Here is an 18,875-nt window from a genome sequence, read left to right on the forward strand (position 1 = left end):
AAATTGCTAGAATAGAAATAAAACTGCCTCATAATTCACACAATTTTATATCCTCCTCCTCTGACTTGTAAGTATGAAGCTTAGGAGATAGTCTCATATATTTCATTTTTAAAAACACATAGGCCTACTAACCTTGAAATTCACTCAGCAGACTGACGAAAGTCCAGAAAAAAACAAACATTTTCGGTCGACATCTGAGACGTGTTTCAGGTTACAATTTGCTGTAGGCTTTAATGTTTGAAAATGGAACATGCAGAAGAAGTCTGAGAAAATCCAAATTTAAAACAAAAGATTGACCAATAGGATGTGCCCTAGCATAGATGGTGTAAACTGCTTTTATAATGACATATCAAATAGTGCCTACCATGCTTATGAAATCTGATTCTCTTCTTTAAAGTTTATACATTGCCTTGCATGTCTGCTTTAAAAATCTCAAGCAACTCCAGTTTCTTCAGTTGGTCTACGTTTGCCACTGTTCTAATCAATGTAGCTTGTTGTAAATTATGTCAAATTCCACTGTCATTCACATATATTGAGAGAGCAGTGATTTGCCTCCCTCTATCTATATCAGCTTTCAGCTCTGTTATGCACTTTCTGAGACATCTCTTGGTAGAACCTACATAGATTAAGTTTCTCTGAAACTGTTCATCTCTTAGGGCCTTGTTTCTCAACCCAAAACTCATCGCCAGCTGGAAAATATTTGCTTTTTTTATGTGGACCGGTGACAATATTATTTTTAATTTTAAAAAATTCTCTGTTGTAAAAAAAACTGCAAACTACATTGAGCAAGAAATATTTCTTATTTCCCAGTACATTAGTATACAAATCAATGTGATTGCTGGTTTTCATTTTTGCTAGTAAGATCATCAATTCTTGGATATAAGGTTGTAACTAGGGATTGCAATGTCGGACCAAAAGTTCAATACCGGTATTCGGTATTTTTTAGATCTTAATACCAGAATATCGGTTTTAATACCGGTGGTAGGAATTTTTAAAAAAGAAAGAAAACACAGGTGTTTTTTTGTTTTATTTGCCAGTTTTATTAGAGAGAATAAATATCACAAAAAATCATTTGTAACTTATAAATTATAATAGTATATAAAGAATCACAAAAAGTAAAAGAACAAGGAACATCTTATTTATTTAAATCACAAAAAAGTGTAAATATCACTATTCAGTCTGTGGTATTATTACAAATTTTTGAAATGTGATCTTAAAAAACATAATGCATCAATTGTACTGTCATTAAGCCTGGAATGCAATTTTGTGCAAAAATTACCAGCTGTCGAAAACACCCTTTCAGCCTACGCTAGTTGGTGGTACTGTTAGCAATGCGCGATATACTTTTTCCAAGTATTTACCTCTAAATCCCTCATCTTCAAATAAATCGATTTCTCATTGGATGGTTTTGGATATAACTGATTTCTGTATTGTATTTTGGTTTGTTGAAATTTTTTTAGTTATCGCTAATTCTAATTTTTGTTCAAGAGACAATTCCTTTTCACTATCGACATTAGTGTCATCATCATCATCTTCGATAACTCTGCCAAATTCTTCTGAATATGGATAGGTTTGTGGGTAAAAAATTTTAAGAAAATTTACTATAAACTTGATCAAATTTGAATTGGTTAGTCTCTTTTCTCCTTTTTTATTTTCATTTTTAAAATAATTATAATTATGTAAATACTGTAAGACATTTTCTATTTCGGTATGCCTTTCTTCTGTGCGATTTTTCAATGTAATATATAATTCTTCAGATAGTGATGTGCGCTGTTCTTTCAGTGACTGCAACATGAAATTTATTGTTGCATTAGCTGTTAATAAATTAGAATTTCTCCGACGTAATTCCTCCACAGCCAGTTTTATTGGAAGTAGAGCTGATACAGTTTTGGATATTAAGTCGAATTCGCTATTGGAAAAATTAATTTGCAGGTTTAAGTCGATTATTGCTTTTTGGATTGGATTTTTCAGTTTCAAAAATTGTTGCATCATTAGGAGTAAACTGTTCCAACGTGTTTTAGAATCTAATATTAACATATGTTCTGTTTTATTTTCAGTTAGTATATATTTTTGTAATAAGGCATTTTTTGTAGGGGAACGTTTAAATATCTTAACAATTTTTCAAACTTTTTTAATTATAGGTAACAATTCTTGATGAGTTAATATTTCATCCTCATTAGCAATATCTTCTTCAACAATTACATTGTCATTATCTTCATTGTCAGTATCACCCCCACTCTCTTCAAAGTCGGAATCAGAAGTTTCTATATCCACAGTATTTGGGTTCTTCTGTTCTTTATTTTTTTGGTATAATACATCTATTACTCCTAATTGAATTCCATGAGCATAGAACAATTGCTGATTTGCACCAATCAACTTTCCAACTTTTTTCATAACCGTTGCTCCATCAGTCGTTATGGATACAATATCTTCTTTCAGGGATAATCCATGTTTCCCTAATTTAGATTTAAGCACTTCCACACATTTTTCGGCTGGCATACTTCCCGAGACATGTGTAAGTCCTATATTCCAAATTTTTTTTCAGAATGAATATTTATATTTAAATAGCGTCTATTTCTTACACTTGTCCATTCATCAAATGTAAGACTAAATTTTTCACCATTTACTTTTAATTGCATTAACTCGTGTTTCAAAGAATTGCGAACACCGTTACTGTAGTTTATAACAGTTCTTCTTATAGTATTAATCGATGTTGGTAGATTTTTAAAACCTCTGGCGGATAGTGATTTTCTTAATTCAGTAGAAGTGCAAAACACTCGAAATGGCAAACCATCTAATGCTGTCATTTTACTTATAATTTCATCCAAATTATCTTTTTTTTCAAAATAATCTAAAATCCCTGATGGCTTGGGCTTAGAAACTGTGCTTAAATTTGTATCTTCATCGCAATTAGATTCTTTCCTCTTTAACAAATTTGTATTATGTTTCGTTTTTAAATGTGTATGGACTCCGCTTGTACTTCCTCCATTCACTTTAATAACTCTTGAACATTTTTTACATTGTGCCATCATATTCTTTTCATCATATAAATAATGAAACCAAACCAAAGTATTATCAACAGATTTTTTATGTTCTTTAAAGTTATTCTTATTCATTATTATGGGTTTATTAATTATGAGTATATAATAAATCTGAAAAATATTTTGAACCCTAAAGTATGATATGCAAATACAATGTGAATAACGAACTCACCAATTTTAAAAATATATCGAAATTTTTCGAAATAATACGCACTTTCTTCACAATTACAACCTTGTTTTCACAGATACAAATATCAGACTACGAATCCTGCGCGTGTGCAGTATCGCTCTGAGCTGTAATAGGACAGTTTTGGCCTGCCTCCTTGGGTGATTTACATATTGATCACTTCTCTAGACTGTGTGATGCAACTTTGTATTCACAGTCTAATTCATTTCGCCTGTTAGGGAGACATAAAAACAAAAACATATACTATTTTGCTATATTGGCGACCCCTGAACATATAGTTGAGACAATTTAAAAAATTTCTAGTAAATACCGAAAAAATGGTATTTAAACTTGTGAATACCGGTATTACAAAATTGTACAAATGACTCAAAATCCCAGTATTTGATATCCCGGTATACCGGTATTGCAATCCCTAGTTGTAACTGCAAGGCGTAAGGCAGAACTAACACTCAAACGATTTCGTTGTTTCGATTTTATCATTGCCATTGCTGAAAACATTGATTCACATAAGTACGTTGTTGAAAAAGGTAGTAACATCCTAACTGCCTTTTCATGTAAAACTGGATGTTCAATTTTAACTTTAATCCAAAACTGTTCTGGGCATTGATTCAATGTTTTTAATACCTAGTCTGAACTTAATTTGATTAGTTTTTCCTGTTCAAAGTCGTTCAATCTATTAGTTTGCTGATCAATAAATGGATTAATAATCCACATATTTCCTATTTGTCAATCTTTTTCAGGTGGATAACATTCATTGAATGCACAAGAAAGTGCTTGCAGATGTTCACAAACCATATGATTTATGTATTTTATATCCAGATCGCTTGAATTAATAAAATCTGATAAAGAATGGAACATATCATAGTTGTCTTCTTGTATTCGTTTATTCTACAGTGTTAACTTCTTTTTAAATGCATCAATTTTATTGTACAAGTTAAAAATGGTAGTGTTATTTCCCTGAAGGCTTAAATTTAATTCATTAATAAGGGAAAATATATCCAATAAGTATGACAGTTTCGCAACCCAATTATTGTCGCGGGAAATTTTGGATAATTCAGAGTTTTTTTGATATAGAAAAGATTGAACTTCCTCTCTTAATTCAAACAAGCTTTTCAAAAACTCTACCTTGCGACAACCACTGCACTTCTGCATGAAGTAACAAATGTTCATGCTCGGATTCCATTTCTTTACACAAAATTGCAAACAATCTCAAATTCAATGCGTTACACCTAATAAAGTTTACAGTTCTTACACATTGGGTAAGTACGTCATTTAGTTGGGAAGATATTTTTTTGCTGCCAAATACTCCCGATGTATAAAACAGTGAGTAAATATCATCCCATCTGCAGCTACTGCTTTTATTTTTATTATAACTCCAGAATGTTAACCTGTCATACATGCTGCTCCATCGGTACATACACCAACACAATTTTTCCATACAAGGGAATTATTTTTGATGTAGTTATTAACAGCTTTGTATATTTCAGTACTAGTTGTATGACTTTCTAATTCCAGACAACAAAGTAATTCTTCTTTTACATCGTTGACTTCATAATCAATGTAACGGACATAGCAAAGAAGAACGGCATTATTTGACACATCAATTGATTCGTCCATTTGAATTGCAAACAATATTGATTTTTTTAATTTTTGAATTAGTTGATATTCTACATCAGCTGATAATTTGGAAATTCTGCATTGAATTGTGTCATTAGATAAAGAAAGAGTTTTCATTTTATCAACAGCTACAGGGCCTAGCAATTCTGAACACATATCAATTAAGCCATGGCTTTACTAAATCCTCGGCAATTGAGTAAGGCTTTTTGCATTTTGCAACTCGTAAAGCTACATAAATATGAAGCTTTCACAATTGATTTTTCAACCGAAAAGCATTTTTAAAAAGAAGATACTTGTTGTTTTAATTCAAGACTTTTTTGTTCAAAAAAGTAATTGGCATGTTTTCCAGTTGTGGAAGTTTAGATTTTAAATTGTGTAAAAGTTTAGCTGGTTTTATGCATTCATTTGACTGAATGTCTTTACAAACAACACACTGTGGTTTTTGCACATTTTCTTCAGATTCTGGCCAAATAATAAAGCCAAATTTTAAATAAACCACATTATAGTAATGTACAAATGTACACTTTTGTTTTGTTTCAGGTGAACAAGTTTCTTGATCATTAATATTACTTGTGCTAGTACTAGTATCTGCACTTGATTTTTTTTAAAAATCAATCAGAGTTTTTAGCACTTTCTTCTTACTCATTATTATGCAAGGGCTGAAAAAAATGGCATTTTAACAATTATTGTTATTGATATTTTAATTAAATTTTATCGTTTAAATGTAGCAGATAACAATACAAATACACATTCGGTATCAGAGAAAAACAAAGCAGGAATACATATGCATACGAAATTCACTGAAACACATTCAGAGGTTCACACAGCATAACAATACTGATGGTTAAAAATTCAGCAATTATCAACACGTGATATGAGAATTATAAGTAAACGTGTGTTGGTGCGGCTTCTATTGAATTAAAAATTTATCTAAATATATATAATGCATTCTTTTTCAACATAGATATCGCTACTTGAACTTGACAAACACCAATCTATCCCTGTGTCATACCAATCACACATACACACACACATGTGCAGTTTTTCTATCTCCTGACTTATTTAAATATATATTTTTAAAGTTTTCACGGACCGGCGGTTGGGAAACGTTGTCTTAGAGGTATCTTATAAACATTTAGTGCTCTGTTAGAGTTAGGGTTTCTACAATGCGATCCTGGCTGTTTTTTAACCCGGGAAATCCCGCAAATTTATTAAAAATTCACTTTTTTCTTATTTTGAGTTAAAGTTGAGGAAATTTTGCAAATAGAAAATATAATTAACCCATAAACTGTCAGAATACATTCGTATTCATTAATTTTAAGCCTGCTTATTAATTTTTTAAAATTTTTGCTTATTATGGCATGTCACAGATTTTCAATAATCAATATGTAGCCTATTTGTGAGAGGACTCTAAAAATTCTTTACTTGTCAGAACCTGTAATAACTGGAATAATTGTGCTTATGCTGTCTTAATTTTTAACCATGCCCAGTAGCTTCAATAACTGCATTGTCAGGTTGTGCAAATTGGGCAAGGTTACAAACGAGTATGAAGTAAGCAAATATGAAGTTGTTCTTCATAAACCTAATTATTAAAGCCAAACAAACTGCCGAATTTTTGGGCTATAAGCTTGATGTTTCTATTAAAGCATCCGAGGTAGACAAATCAAGAATAATAGAGAGCAAAAGAAGTACTGCAGTGCATCTCAAAAACAAACTAGAAATCTTCAAGGCTACAGGTGAAAAAACACATAACATCTGTCTTCTCTTAAATGCATTGAAGGTGATTCCATCCATATCAAATAAATCAGAAAGGACATTCTCAGTAGCAGGACTTTTCTTGGTTAATAAGAATCAGATTGAGTGTTCTGAGTATTGACCATCTTTGCTTTTTAAAATCTTATTATAAAAGTTTACAATAATATTTTGTATTATGTTCTATTTAAAAAACAAAATTACTTTTTAAGTTAGAAGTTTGATCTAAGTTGATTTTTTAAACATTTTCAACTCAATTCAAAGCATTCTTTTTTGTTGTTGTTGTTGCTGTATGCAGTTTCCAGCAAACTTTAATAAGTTTTTTCTATTTGTGAAAATTTTTACTTAATTCAAAGGTAATTTTTAATATATATTTTATACAGCATTATTATTATTATGTTGGGTTAAGTGAGATATACGTGGTTAACACCGGTGGCTGTGTACTATGCCGGACCAAAGTCAAGGCATAGTAACCAAAACAGAAATTAAAGAAGTGTATCAGTGTGTGTCTGTATTCAGGAATTTTCTCACAATATGACATGTATTCAATATAGTGGCCTTCTGTAGTGTGATGTATGTGTTTCTATTCAATTCTAATGTGCCTAGGCTTTTGTGTTGTGTATCTGGTATGACACCTGTAAGGAGAGAATGACAGGTACAATAAGCACCCTATCCATCCTCCACAAATGCCTTATTTCCTGGGCGAGTTCTGTGTACTTGCTAATTTTTTCAGTGCATGCGTTTTGTATATTGTGAGTGTTTGGAATGGATATGTCTATAATGTATGTGATTTTATTGTGTTTGTCAATGAGTGTGATGTCTGGTCTGTTGTGGTAAATTGTTTTATCTGTGATTATGGCTCTGTCGTAGTACATTTTGTGCGTGTTGTTTTCCAATACTGTCTGTGGAATGTATTTGTAGTATGGTTCGTGGATGTCTACTAATTTGTGTTTCTTTGCAAGCTCTTGGTGTATTATATTTGCTACTTGATTATGTCTGTGTAAATAATCTGTCTGTGCCAAGAGCTTGCAACCAGAGGTGATGTGTTGTATAGTTTCTGGCATGATGTGACATTTTCTGCATGTGTCATTTGTGAGTGTTGCATCTTTGAGTATGTGTTTTCTGTAGTTTTTAGTATTTATGACCTGATCCTGTATGGCAATCATAAATCCTTCCGTCTTATTATTATTATTATTATTATCAATCGTCTCGATATATATATATATACATATATATATATATATATATATAGATTCATAAATGTATAGAGTTGTCTGAGAGGTAAATTTAAAAATTTCTGTTGTATATGTTAGGAATGATCAATTTATTGAAAGTAGAGGAGTGAATAATGAATATAAACAATTATGTTTCACATTTATAGTTAATTAATTAATTATTATGATTGTTTATTTTACAGATTATGTCTTTTTTGAGACTTCTTCTACTGCTCCATACCAAATCAGAAGAATTGAAGAGCTTATAAAGGTAAATGATTAGCATTAACTGTTTATGATAAAACTAGCTGTTACTTGTGACTTCACTCTTGTGGATTTTGCAAGTAAACACCATTTATATTCAGTATTTCAACAACCATAGTAATTGTTATATAACACCTACTGCTAAGAATGATGAAAATTGCGGATAATCAAATTGTTTTCGATTTGATCAATTTTTTAGAACGTTTACAATCATTCTATAATCGAACCAATATGCAATAACAAATTTGAATTTAAAATGGTTTAAACATTTGGTTAAAAAATCAAAATATATAAAAATATTTATAACAATGTCTGAAATGTTATCAATTTAATACACCTAAGTACTCAATGAAGACTAAATGTAGTTGAAAAAAAAAATTGCATCTAAAATAGTACAGTAGAAGCCATTCTTCAGGTTAAGCCTTAATGCTCTCCCTCTCCCCCCTGCAGGGGAATTTCAAAAAATCCCTTCTTAGTGTGCGTTTTCATGACATACCCTAACTGCGTACCAAATTTCACCTCTTTAGGTTCAGCGGTTTGCTCTGGGCGATGATGAATCAATCAGTCAATCACTCAGTCAGGAAAAGTAATTTTATATATTTAGATAACCATAAATTTTTGAAGTTAATATTTAGAAGTTTCATTAATTTGAAAAAAAAATTGCAGAATATTTAAAGGGTTTAAAATTTTATGGTCTGTTTGTTATTGAAAATATAAAAATATTTAAAAGTTACATTAAATTTCATTAATTTTTAATTAATTTTATTAAGAAGAGAGCCAGTAACCACAATAAGTTAATTTGAAGAAAAAAAATAGTAATTTTGCAGATTTTTTATTTATGATAGTTCTTGAAAATGTTATGTTTATTAATCAAAAATTGTAAATTATATTCAAATTTAAAAAATATTTAATTTGAAAAATGAACATTGTTTATACGCATTCAAGCTATTATTCAATATTTACTTGTCTTCTAACATTTTTACTTCAGAGTTAAGTACTCCAAGGATGTAAAATGATCTCTTTACTTAAATAAAAAGCAATTTTATTCAATCAAAATTAAATCAATGTGTTCATTTAAAATTTGGTATTTTACACAAAAGTCATCAGTACAGTAAGTATTTTCTGGATCCATCTGCAGGTGATTTGTGCCTACCTGTTCTATAGTATTATGATGCTCCTCCCACTGGTCCTGTCTCTTGATAACTTTTTTCAACTTTACTTCTGGTATCCCAGGATGGTAATTTAGCATTCTCAAGGCCAACCAACATCAATGGAAGAGCTTGGATTACTGGTGATAGTAGTCACAGCTCACCACTCCGTGTAGATGAAAATACTTTTTAAAAAACTTTTTAGTCTTTTTTTTCTACTGTATTTTACGGAATGACTAGCATGCTGCATGGGGGAGACCAGCATGCCGGAAACCTAGGGTTACTGGCATGCCGGTTAAACTGCAACTAAAATATAAAATTAATCAGATCTAACAAAATTACTTGTTAATTAAACATTAAAGAAAACATTTTTCCAAGTACAGTAAAAAAATAATATTGTAATTTGACTGACTTAAAATCAGGAAGAGTGTTTTTGTTTACAAGACAAGTAAATGACTATTATTTAAGTAAATTTATTTATAACTGATTTATTTATCATTTTTAAAAAATATGCCAGATATTAAATATAAGTAACAAAATATACTGGATTATTCTGTTTCTCATAAATTTATTTGTTATAGTTTTTTTAGTTTTGTATTCAATACTTTTATGTAGTTACAAATGTAAATGTCTATACACCCAATTTTTAGATTAAAGTCAAACAATTTCCAGTTATCTCAAGCTATATTAATGTTACTCTAATTTACATATTGAGCGATGTATACTTGTATGTTTTATTTTATTTTATTTTATATTTCCATTGAATTTATTTACTATTTAAAGTTAACAGTCACATTTTTATCACAGTTGTAGCTTTAATGTAGTGTATTGGATTTCGTAAAGTTGTTTATATTTGTAAAGTTAACATTCACATAAATCCTTTTAGGAATTTAAAACAGTGTATCAAACATTTTCATAACTTAATGAAAAGACACTTGTAATTATTATCAATGATGTTTCTCTATTAGAGATTAATTTTTTTATCTTTGAAAAACTGTACTATAGCCTGAAATTTAAATACACTTCTCACTGAATTATTAGAAAAATTGTTAAAATATAAATAATAAAGCAAAAGTAGCTTCAATACTATTACTTCCATCCATGTACACTATTTGGAGGTGTACATGGAGTAATAAGGTATACAGTAAATAAAAAAGGCAACTATTTTGTCAGACTACGTTCATTTTTCAATTAATATTAAAACTGCCATTCTCTGAATTTTTGTAAATTTTTTATAAAGTTTTGTTTATGCTATTTTATTTAATTTATGAATTAAATAGATACATTTTGCTTATTTAAACAAAATAAAAAAATATTTAATGCACATAAGTTACTATTAGACTTATGGTGGAGTATACAATGTTTTTAAGCCAAAACTAATACTTTTGTAGAACAGAAGTTGACTTTCCTTAATGCACATATATATTTATCTAATAATACTTGACATAGTTAGAATTATTTTAAGAAGATAAATTTGTCTCTTCCCTGTATTTCTTTTTATTAAAGTGAATAAAATATATGGTTGAATAATATCTTGTTTTATATATTATATGTACATTATGTAATTTAAATTACTATCAAAATCATTATGAAGTATTTAGTGTATCCTGTAATTTTAGGTGCAGTTAACATTGCAATGGCATAATAAAGCAGAAGATTGTATGAGTTTTATTGATAAAAGTATTACAGAATACTGAAATGTGTATATAGTATATTAAGGATACAGTAGAGAGTCGAAAATCGGAATCAGTTGGGGACTGGGGTTGTTCCGATTACCCATTATGTACGAAAAAATACATTAACCTGTCCGATGTTCAAATTTTTCTCCGTTGCGTGTCGCTTCGTGTTGAATTTCTCGTCGATTTTAAGCCTAACGAAAATTTTTATAATAATAATTGAGGCTATCGTATCGTTAAAAATTATTTCTGCATTTTGTACAAACAAAATAAATATATTGAAGAATATAAAAACATGAAAATTATACTTTAGAAGTAAATTTAGTATCAAAAACGTTCGATTCAGCACGACACAGTCTGACTGAAAATCGTGCTGATTACCGGCGATTCTGATTACCAGTGTTCTGATTAACGACTCTACTGTAATTGAATTTGAAGTAATAAATAATGGACATATCGAAATGAGAATTTAAATTGCACCATACACTAAAGAGGATAAATAAAGAAAATTCTGACTTTCAATGTTAATATATTTTAAAAAATGACAAACTTACAAAAACAAGAACTTTTGACAGACTTTTCTGTCATCTTTGGGCATATAGAGGTTAAATATTGAATAGTTTTTTAAGCTGAAACAATTTAATTTGAACAGAATCAGGTTATTTGAATTTAAATTCTGTTCAAATTCAACTGCTGTGATTTCTAAAACCATTTGATGTTTGAATTATGTGCCTGAAGACGACAGAAATGATTATTGTCAAAAATTTTTGCAAATTTTTATGATTTTATTGTTTGTTTTTAAAATATATTAGCAAGGTTGAGGCCAAAGTTTTAAACACAAAAACATGTACATCGGACGTTCAGCGCCGCTTTCCTGTAAGCCTAGAAGTTTGACAATGGCATTTGGAATGTTGAGCATGATTCCACTGACTTTCCAAATGCCATTGTCAAACTTTTACACTTACAGGAAAGCGGCGCTGAACATCCAACGTATACATTTTCATGTTTAAAACTTCGGCCTCAACCTTGCTATTAACTTAACACTGAAAGTCAGAATTTTCTTTATTAAACATAAATATTATTCTTCATATTATTACTCTGTCATATTCTTCAGCATATAGTTTTAGTTTATGATTGCTTGCAAGTTTACTAAATTAAAATATTTCTGTAATTTTCTGTTATTATCTGCAGCAGCATATAATTCACAGGTGCAATTTTTTATTAACAAAAAAGTTTAATATCATATAATCTGCAGCAGTGTGTAATCCATGTGAGTAAGTTTTTGTTGACAAAAAAATATCATCATTTAATTTGCACTAGTTTGTATTATCATTTATTGCTCTTTTGGCACATTAGCAATAAATATAATTTGTGTAATTTGACATCCCAATGGAAGTGCTGTATTGTTGAATACAGGACAACTTCCTTGGCCGAAATATCTGAATGGTGTAAAGCAGCCGGATTACACACATTTATGCATGTGCTTTACAGAGCACTAACCTTTGACAGTTTAGCTTGTGGATGCTACACACCAAAATATCATATAACACTTCCAATGATTCGATCCAGGGTCGGCATAGCTTCCCTATCATCAAATGTCATCGAACGTCACTGCTACTCACAAATTTATCATAAAGGCAAATTAATTAATAATAAATAAAAATTAACAATAAAAATAAAATTGATTCCATACAGGTGATGGCTATACTTGCTTGTATAATTTTTGATTGATACAAGCAAGTTTGTCTTGCTGGTGTTTCAGTGAATTTTTATATTAATAAAATATGATTAAATTGCATCTGTATAAGAACTTCTTGGAACAAACTTTCTTCCTATATCATAATGAAGAAAACTGAAGACAAATTTTGAAGAGTTTCTTGACAAATTATATCAAGAAACTCTTGTTATGTCTTTGTCTTCTTGGTTGAAATGTCAGATCAGATACTACTATTATTATTATTTAAACTGAGCTTAAAATATAATTAAACAAAGATTAGCTGGGAGATATTTAATGGAGAATTGACAGATGTCTGAATAATACTATTCCATTCATAAGTAGAAGTGAATGGATTGGCCATCAATATCTTTGTCTTTTGCCTCCACCCCAAAAAGAAAGACATTTCATCACATTTTATCATATTAAGAAGACTTCTTAATGTAACAAAATCTAAAATAACTTTAGAGTGATTTTTTTTAATGATGTAGCAAAATTGTTACAGATTACATGCAACAGCCTGTAATTTACACATTTGAAGTCAGAATGTTTTTTTAATATAATCTGCATATTATAGGTAGAAAATCATAGTAATTTGAAAATAAAACAATTATGTATTTACATTCAGTGAATCCTAGTCCCATTTTGTCAACTATTAGTATGCAAGGAATGTTTTTCTCTTAAGCCAGCATCAGATTGTAGATTCAAATGTATATGGAATAAAAATTCTCAACAGATGTTCCAAGTTTTATTTTATTTTCTCTGTATTATATTGTATTATTTTCATTGAAATGTTTATATTTATATATGTTGTTCTAGTGTAAGTGTAGAATGTATTTTGAATATTTAAATTTGAAGGAATTCAGTTTACAATAATTTTTGAAAGTGTTCTATTTGGAATATTCCATTTTCAAATGTATTTTTCGTAAGATGTGGCCTGATGAATTAGGTTTTGGATATAAAGTTCTATAAACCCTCCAAATTGTAACAAGCATGGCTAATGATGGACAGACAGCTTTTCGAAATGTATACTGTAGTTATAAAAAACTGTGTTCACCTGTTATTATTTGATTACTTCGACAAACGTCAATAGTGTGTGATAATTCTTTCGTAGAGTTAAACCTTAGTGCTCGTATTCCCAAAATCTAATATAACGACAAAAAGCAAATCACCAATCTGATGAATTAGGTTGAAAATGTTAGTAAATTTTGATTAAAACTGTTATGTTTGAAATGAAAGGTGGTGTTTAATTTTTGGAGTGGTCTGTAGTTCCAGTTTGGTTTTTGTATAGGAATTCATCTTTTATGGTGCTATCAAGTGGCTAACTTAGCATGATGTGGTGCTGTCATCAAACAGTAAAGTTGAACAATGTTCAATATTGCTGTTAGATGATAGTACTAGGAACATCAAACAGCAATTGTGTCATTAGACGAGAAGCAGTTTGTGACAACTTGTTAATGGTCAATTTGAGGACAAAAATTATTTTGAAAGTAATATATAGAATACCTTTAATCTGACATCATCAGGAGCAGAGATATTCCAGATTATAGGAGTTTTGTAATTAATTGTTCAGGCATTATTAGCTTCTTATCTTCTTTCTTCAATGATATTTTCAATTATGTTTATAAAACAAAATTTGTTCATTTAAGAAATTATTTTTCTCAAGTGTAAAAAATAATACAATATTGCATGAAAAATTTACAAACCAATATTTATATAATCATTGCAAATTCCAAACTTGACACAGACCAGATATAAAACGGGAAAAGTAATTAATGTCCATTCATTGTTTCTGATACCTTAATTAAATCAAAATGTTTAAAAGTAACTGGTATGTATAGATTTTGGAATATTCCACTTTCAAATGTATTTAAATTCAAAATTGTAGCTTTTATAAATACATTTAAGCAGGAAAAAAGTAAATTAACAATTTTTTTTTTGTTTTATATGTAGGCTTTCTTCCAATCAAATTTTATGTATTAAAAATATAACAGTGCAAAATTTTAATTTGAAAAAAACTAAAGTTTTTAAATTTTAAAAATTAATAACTTAATAATAATAATAATAATGATGATGACAGTAGTAGTCATTTCTGTCATCTTTATGTACTATATTATTTATTAATGAAACACAATATTTCACATGCATTTTATATTATATATAATCTTTACAATCAAATAAATTAAATTACAAGAAAATTGTGATTATTCATGAAATAAATTCTAAATAAATCTTTTAATTATAATTTCTGTCATCAGATTTGATCATTGCCAATTTGTCTGTGTATGTTAACCAGAAGTGTACATTTGTAGTTTACATCTAGCAGGATGGATGATTGTGAAGGTAGAGGAACTCAAACTTTGCTATTGCAGCATGCTGCCATTGGACTGTAAAACAACTCTAACTGAGTTTTCTAATTGGGCTAACTTAAAAGACAGCCAAATGTGCTACTGATTTCTTCATGTAACATAGTTCCATATAATTTTGTTCTAAAGGATAGGATGTAGGAACATTTGCTGTATAAATATAAATTTTATTTACCTGTATAAAGCTAAATTTTCTTCAGAGGACTTTCAACACATTTACTATACATATATATTATACAAATTCATCTAAATCTTTCCTCATTGATGAAAATTGCACTTTTAAATTACAATATTATTTTTATAAATAAAAATTGCCAATTGTATTTAAATAATAAAATGCAATTATTAGAGAAATAGTATATTTACAGGTGCTCCTTTACTTACAGGCAGGTTAAATTTCTAAGATTTTGTTATAGTAGTAGTAAGTAATGTTTATTGTAGTAGGATTGAATTTGTTACATGGGGTGTTTCAATTATTAACCAATCACAATCATATAACAACATATTAGTTCCATATAATATATCTTAACTATTTAGTTTAACATTGACACACATTCATTAATGAAAAATGAAACTTTTAAATAACATGCTATATAACTTAATTACAAAAATTTTAACAAATTGAATAACTTATATAATTAGTTATAATTCTGTTGTATGAGAAGAAATTTGTACTGCTATTTACATTGATAATCATATACAACACACGGAAGTAATATCCATTTCATTACTAATGCTTTTTTACAAGAACAAAACATATAAATTGGGAAAGATCCCTACATCCATGACAATATCATATCAACCTTGTATGAATTTAACTGTCATATTCTTTTTACACTTGTAAAATGATACAAATATAGTACCGCCTTTAAATTGTCCTAGTTCTTATAAGATTTTAATTTCCTCATGTGATAATATGCCGATAATATTGTTCCAAACTCTGCTAGAAATCACTGTCAAATGAACTTTTCTCTCATCTCCATAATTTGGTATAGGTGAAACATAGGTAACTACTATATTTACTATTTCAGAATTCCCTCTTAGTATTAGTTGCGTCGGAAAAAGATATAACTTGTCCATCTTTATTCCTTGGCCAGTAGCAATAGGTCACCAGATAGATGCCCAATCCACTAGTACACCGCCCTTTGCCAATGTATGCTTTCGTTGTAAAAATCCTTCGTTTCTACGCATTTCAGATAACCATGTCAATGTTAAACCAATGATGGAGTGAAATTTCATATTACCTTAGGCAACACTATGAAATTTTCCTTACAGACTTGGAAGTTCCAGAACCTATTAGACGTTTATCATCATTATTACAATTTGTATTTATAGAAGGAAAATTTGCTGTTAAATTATTCAATAACTATTTGAATATCTGTATTTCCAATTTTCCTCTTATCCAGTTCGAACTTTCCTGTGTTTATTGTTGTAACATTATAAATATTCGAATCACTATTCCGATCCCTCAATGGAGGAATTTAATCAATTTCTTCCTAAAAATTATTTAATTGTATCACTTTATCTAAATTAATGTCGTACGTGAATATTTTATTATCTATGATATACAGTCATCTCTGATAATTAATTTGTTTCCTTTTAACCTTTCTTGTTTAATTATCGTTTGTAATTTTTTCCTTCTTAATCTGGATCTTTTACATAAATTGGCTGTAAAATTTGTTTTATTTTTTCTCCTTTCTTCGCTATTAACTTTAGCTTTTAATTTCCAAAATTCTTTCAATATCAAGTTTCTATTATATAAGGAATCTAATACAATCTTCACAATAGAGTTAGTTCCATTATAATTTATCCTGATTAAGCTTTCTATAGAGCTATTTTTAATTCTCAAATCCTCTTTAATAAACTGATTGATTTCGTTAGCATAATCGGTCAAAGTAAATGGAAAATTTATGATTATGATATTTCTATTAGTTCTCTCATTTGTTAATTTATCTAGTTCAAATTCGAACATGCCTTTAAAATGGCTATTGTTCTTAGATAATGCTTCTATTTCTTCCATTTTCTGTGACACTTTTACCAGTTCTTCTTGAAAATGCTTTTTTTCTTCCTTCATTAAATTAAGTTCTATCTTGATTCCTTGAATTTCTCTCTTAAGCTGTGAAAAGTTACTTTGTAGTAGTTCATATATTGATTTTAGTGTGTATTGTGATTCATCCTGTACCAGGAGATCCTTATCTCTTAATGCTTGGAAATATTCAGGTATTTTCGTAGATCTTGTGGTTTCAAGACTACCTCCACCGTACTCCTCTTCATCAATTTGAAGGTATTCTTCATTCAATAGATCTTTCACTTGATTTTCTTTAACTGTTTCTTTAAAATTTTGCTTGTGTGGCCTACCATGCCCCCTCTTTTGCATGTCCATTTGACTCAAACGTTGGGGAGAATGGGAAAGAGGACCTGGATTAGGTTCTATTCCAGCAATTAATAATAGGCATATGATTAATTCCAAAATCAATCTATTAATGAATATCCACATCCTTCAATCGACCAAAATACGGTTACTTATAATTTCCTGGTACATTATAATACAATTGTTAAGCTCTGCGAAAAGTTCACCAACACCTTCAACAACCAACTCACACCCCAGATTTTGTTATAAGTTGAAAACTAATCTAAAAAGCACATTTGTACAAAGAACATAATATTGAATCATACCACTGCTAGATTCACTATTACATTTTGGAGGTATTTTTGAATCCCTATCCATAAAAAGTTTATAAAAATTGAAAATAGCAAAAAACATCTTACTCCAATGTTACCAACTTCAGCACCACTTCATAAGTGATAGTGGAACCTCAGAATTTGTGCAGGAGCAAATGATACACAATAGAAATAAACCCATCATCAACCCATATTAATTATTTATTAAAAATTTATTATTTACTGCCAAAGACTGACTTTAATGCTATCCTATGAGCAGTAAGAGAACTTCAAATTCATGCTGAATTTCCTGACAGAAGGAGAGAGAGAGAGAGAGAAATTGTCAAGGATTGCTGCAAATAGTTTATAAAAATGGATATTTTTGGAACTTTGTCTTCTGTCTAACATTTTTATTGGATTGGCCAATAAGTCCATGCAGTTTTTGCCAGTAGATAAAGTTAGATACTCTGAAAAACAGTTATTAGTAGTTTTAATCTTGAAAACATGCGATTGTTTGACAAGTGACATTGTCATTGACAACTGTCATTTGTCAAAAATAAAGCTTGACAATTAGTTTCATTTTGTGTATTTGTCACTATTCAAAAGATGAGTGAACAAAATATGCATTATCAACACATTACAACACGTTATGCTTTTTTATTTTAAAAAAGGCAAACTTGTGGTGCAAACATCCAAAAAAATATGAGAGGTGTATGGTAAAAGGATGGCATGAAAGAATGTGTGGACCAGAAGTGGTTTGCCAGATTTCATTCCAGAGATTTTTTTCATTCAAGATGCATGCACCACAGTCAATTTAGTCAGTTGAGATTGACAGCTATCAAATAAAAGAATTAGTTGACAGTAATCCATGCCATACAACATGGGAAATTGCAGATATTCAGATATTGAAATCGAGTGTGAAAAATCATCTGTGTCAACTTGGTTATGTCAGCAAGCTTGATGTTTGGGTTCCACACGAATTTAGTGAAGCCAATCACATCACTCACATTTCCATCTATGATTCACTCAAAAAACGTGAGGAATATGACTCATTTTTGAAGTGAATAGTGATGGGGGAAGAAAAATCGATTGTTTACATCAACATGAAGCTCAAAAGATCATGGCAAAGTATGGCAAATTGATCCGAACCACTTCAAAATTTGGACTTCATCAAAACAAAGTCATGCTTGCAATCTGATGGGATTGGAAGGGTGTTTTGTTTTACAAGTTGTTTC

The 18,875-nt window shown here is 29.6% G+C and overlaps 1 protein-coding gene across 2 annotated transcripts in view; it reads left to right on the plus strand.

The window, feature by feature from the left end:
• Positions 1–18,875, plus strand: part of MTA1-like (metastasis associated 1-like) — a 112,618-nt gene that overhangs the window by 17,647 nt on the left and 76,096 nt on the right. For both annotated transcript variants that reach the window (XM_067288431.1, XM_067288430.1), the window contains exon 2: positions 8,015–8,082. In XM_067288431.1, coding sequence (XP_067144532.1) covers positions 8,015–8,082 — 68 coding nt within the window. The remainder of the gene's footprint in view (positions 1–8,014; positions 8,083–18,875) is intronic.

This window comes from Centruroides vittatus, unplaced genomic scaffold (assembly GCF_030686945.1).
Source record: "Centruroides vittatus isolate TY-2023 unplaced genomic scaffold, ASM3068694v2 scaffold_861, whole genome shotgun sequence".
In the NCBI taxonomy this organism is placed as follows: domain Eukaryota; kingdom Metazoa; phylum Arthropoda; class Arachnida; order Scorpiones; family Buthidae; genus Centruroides; species Centruroides vittatus.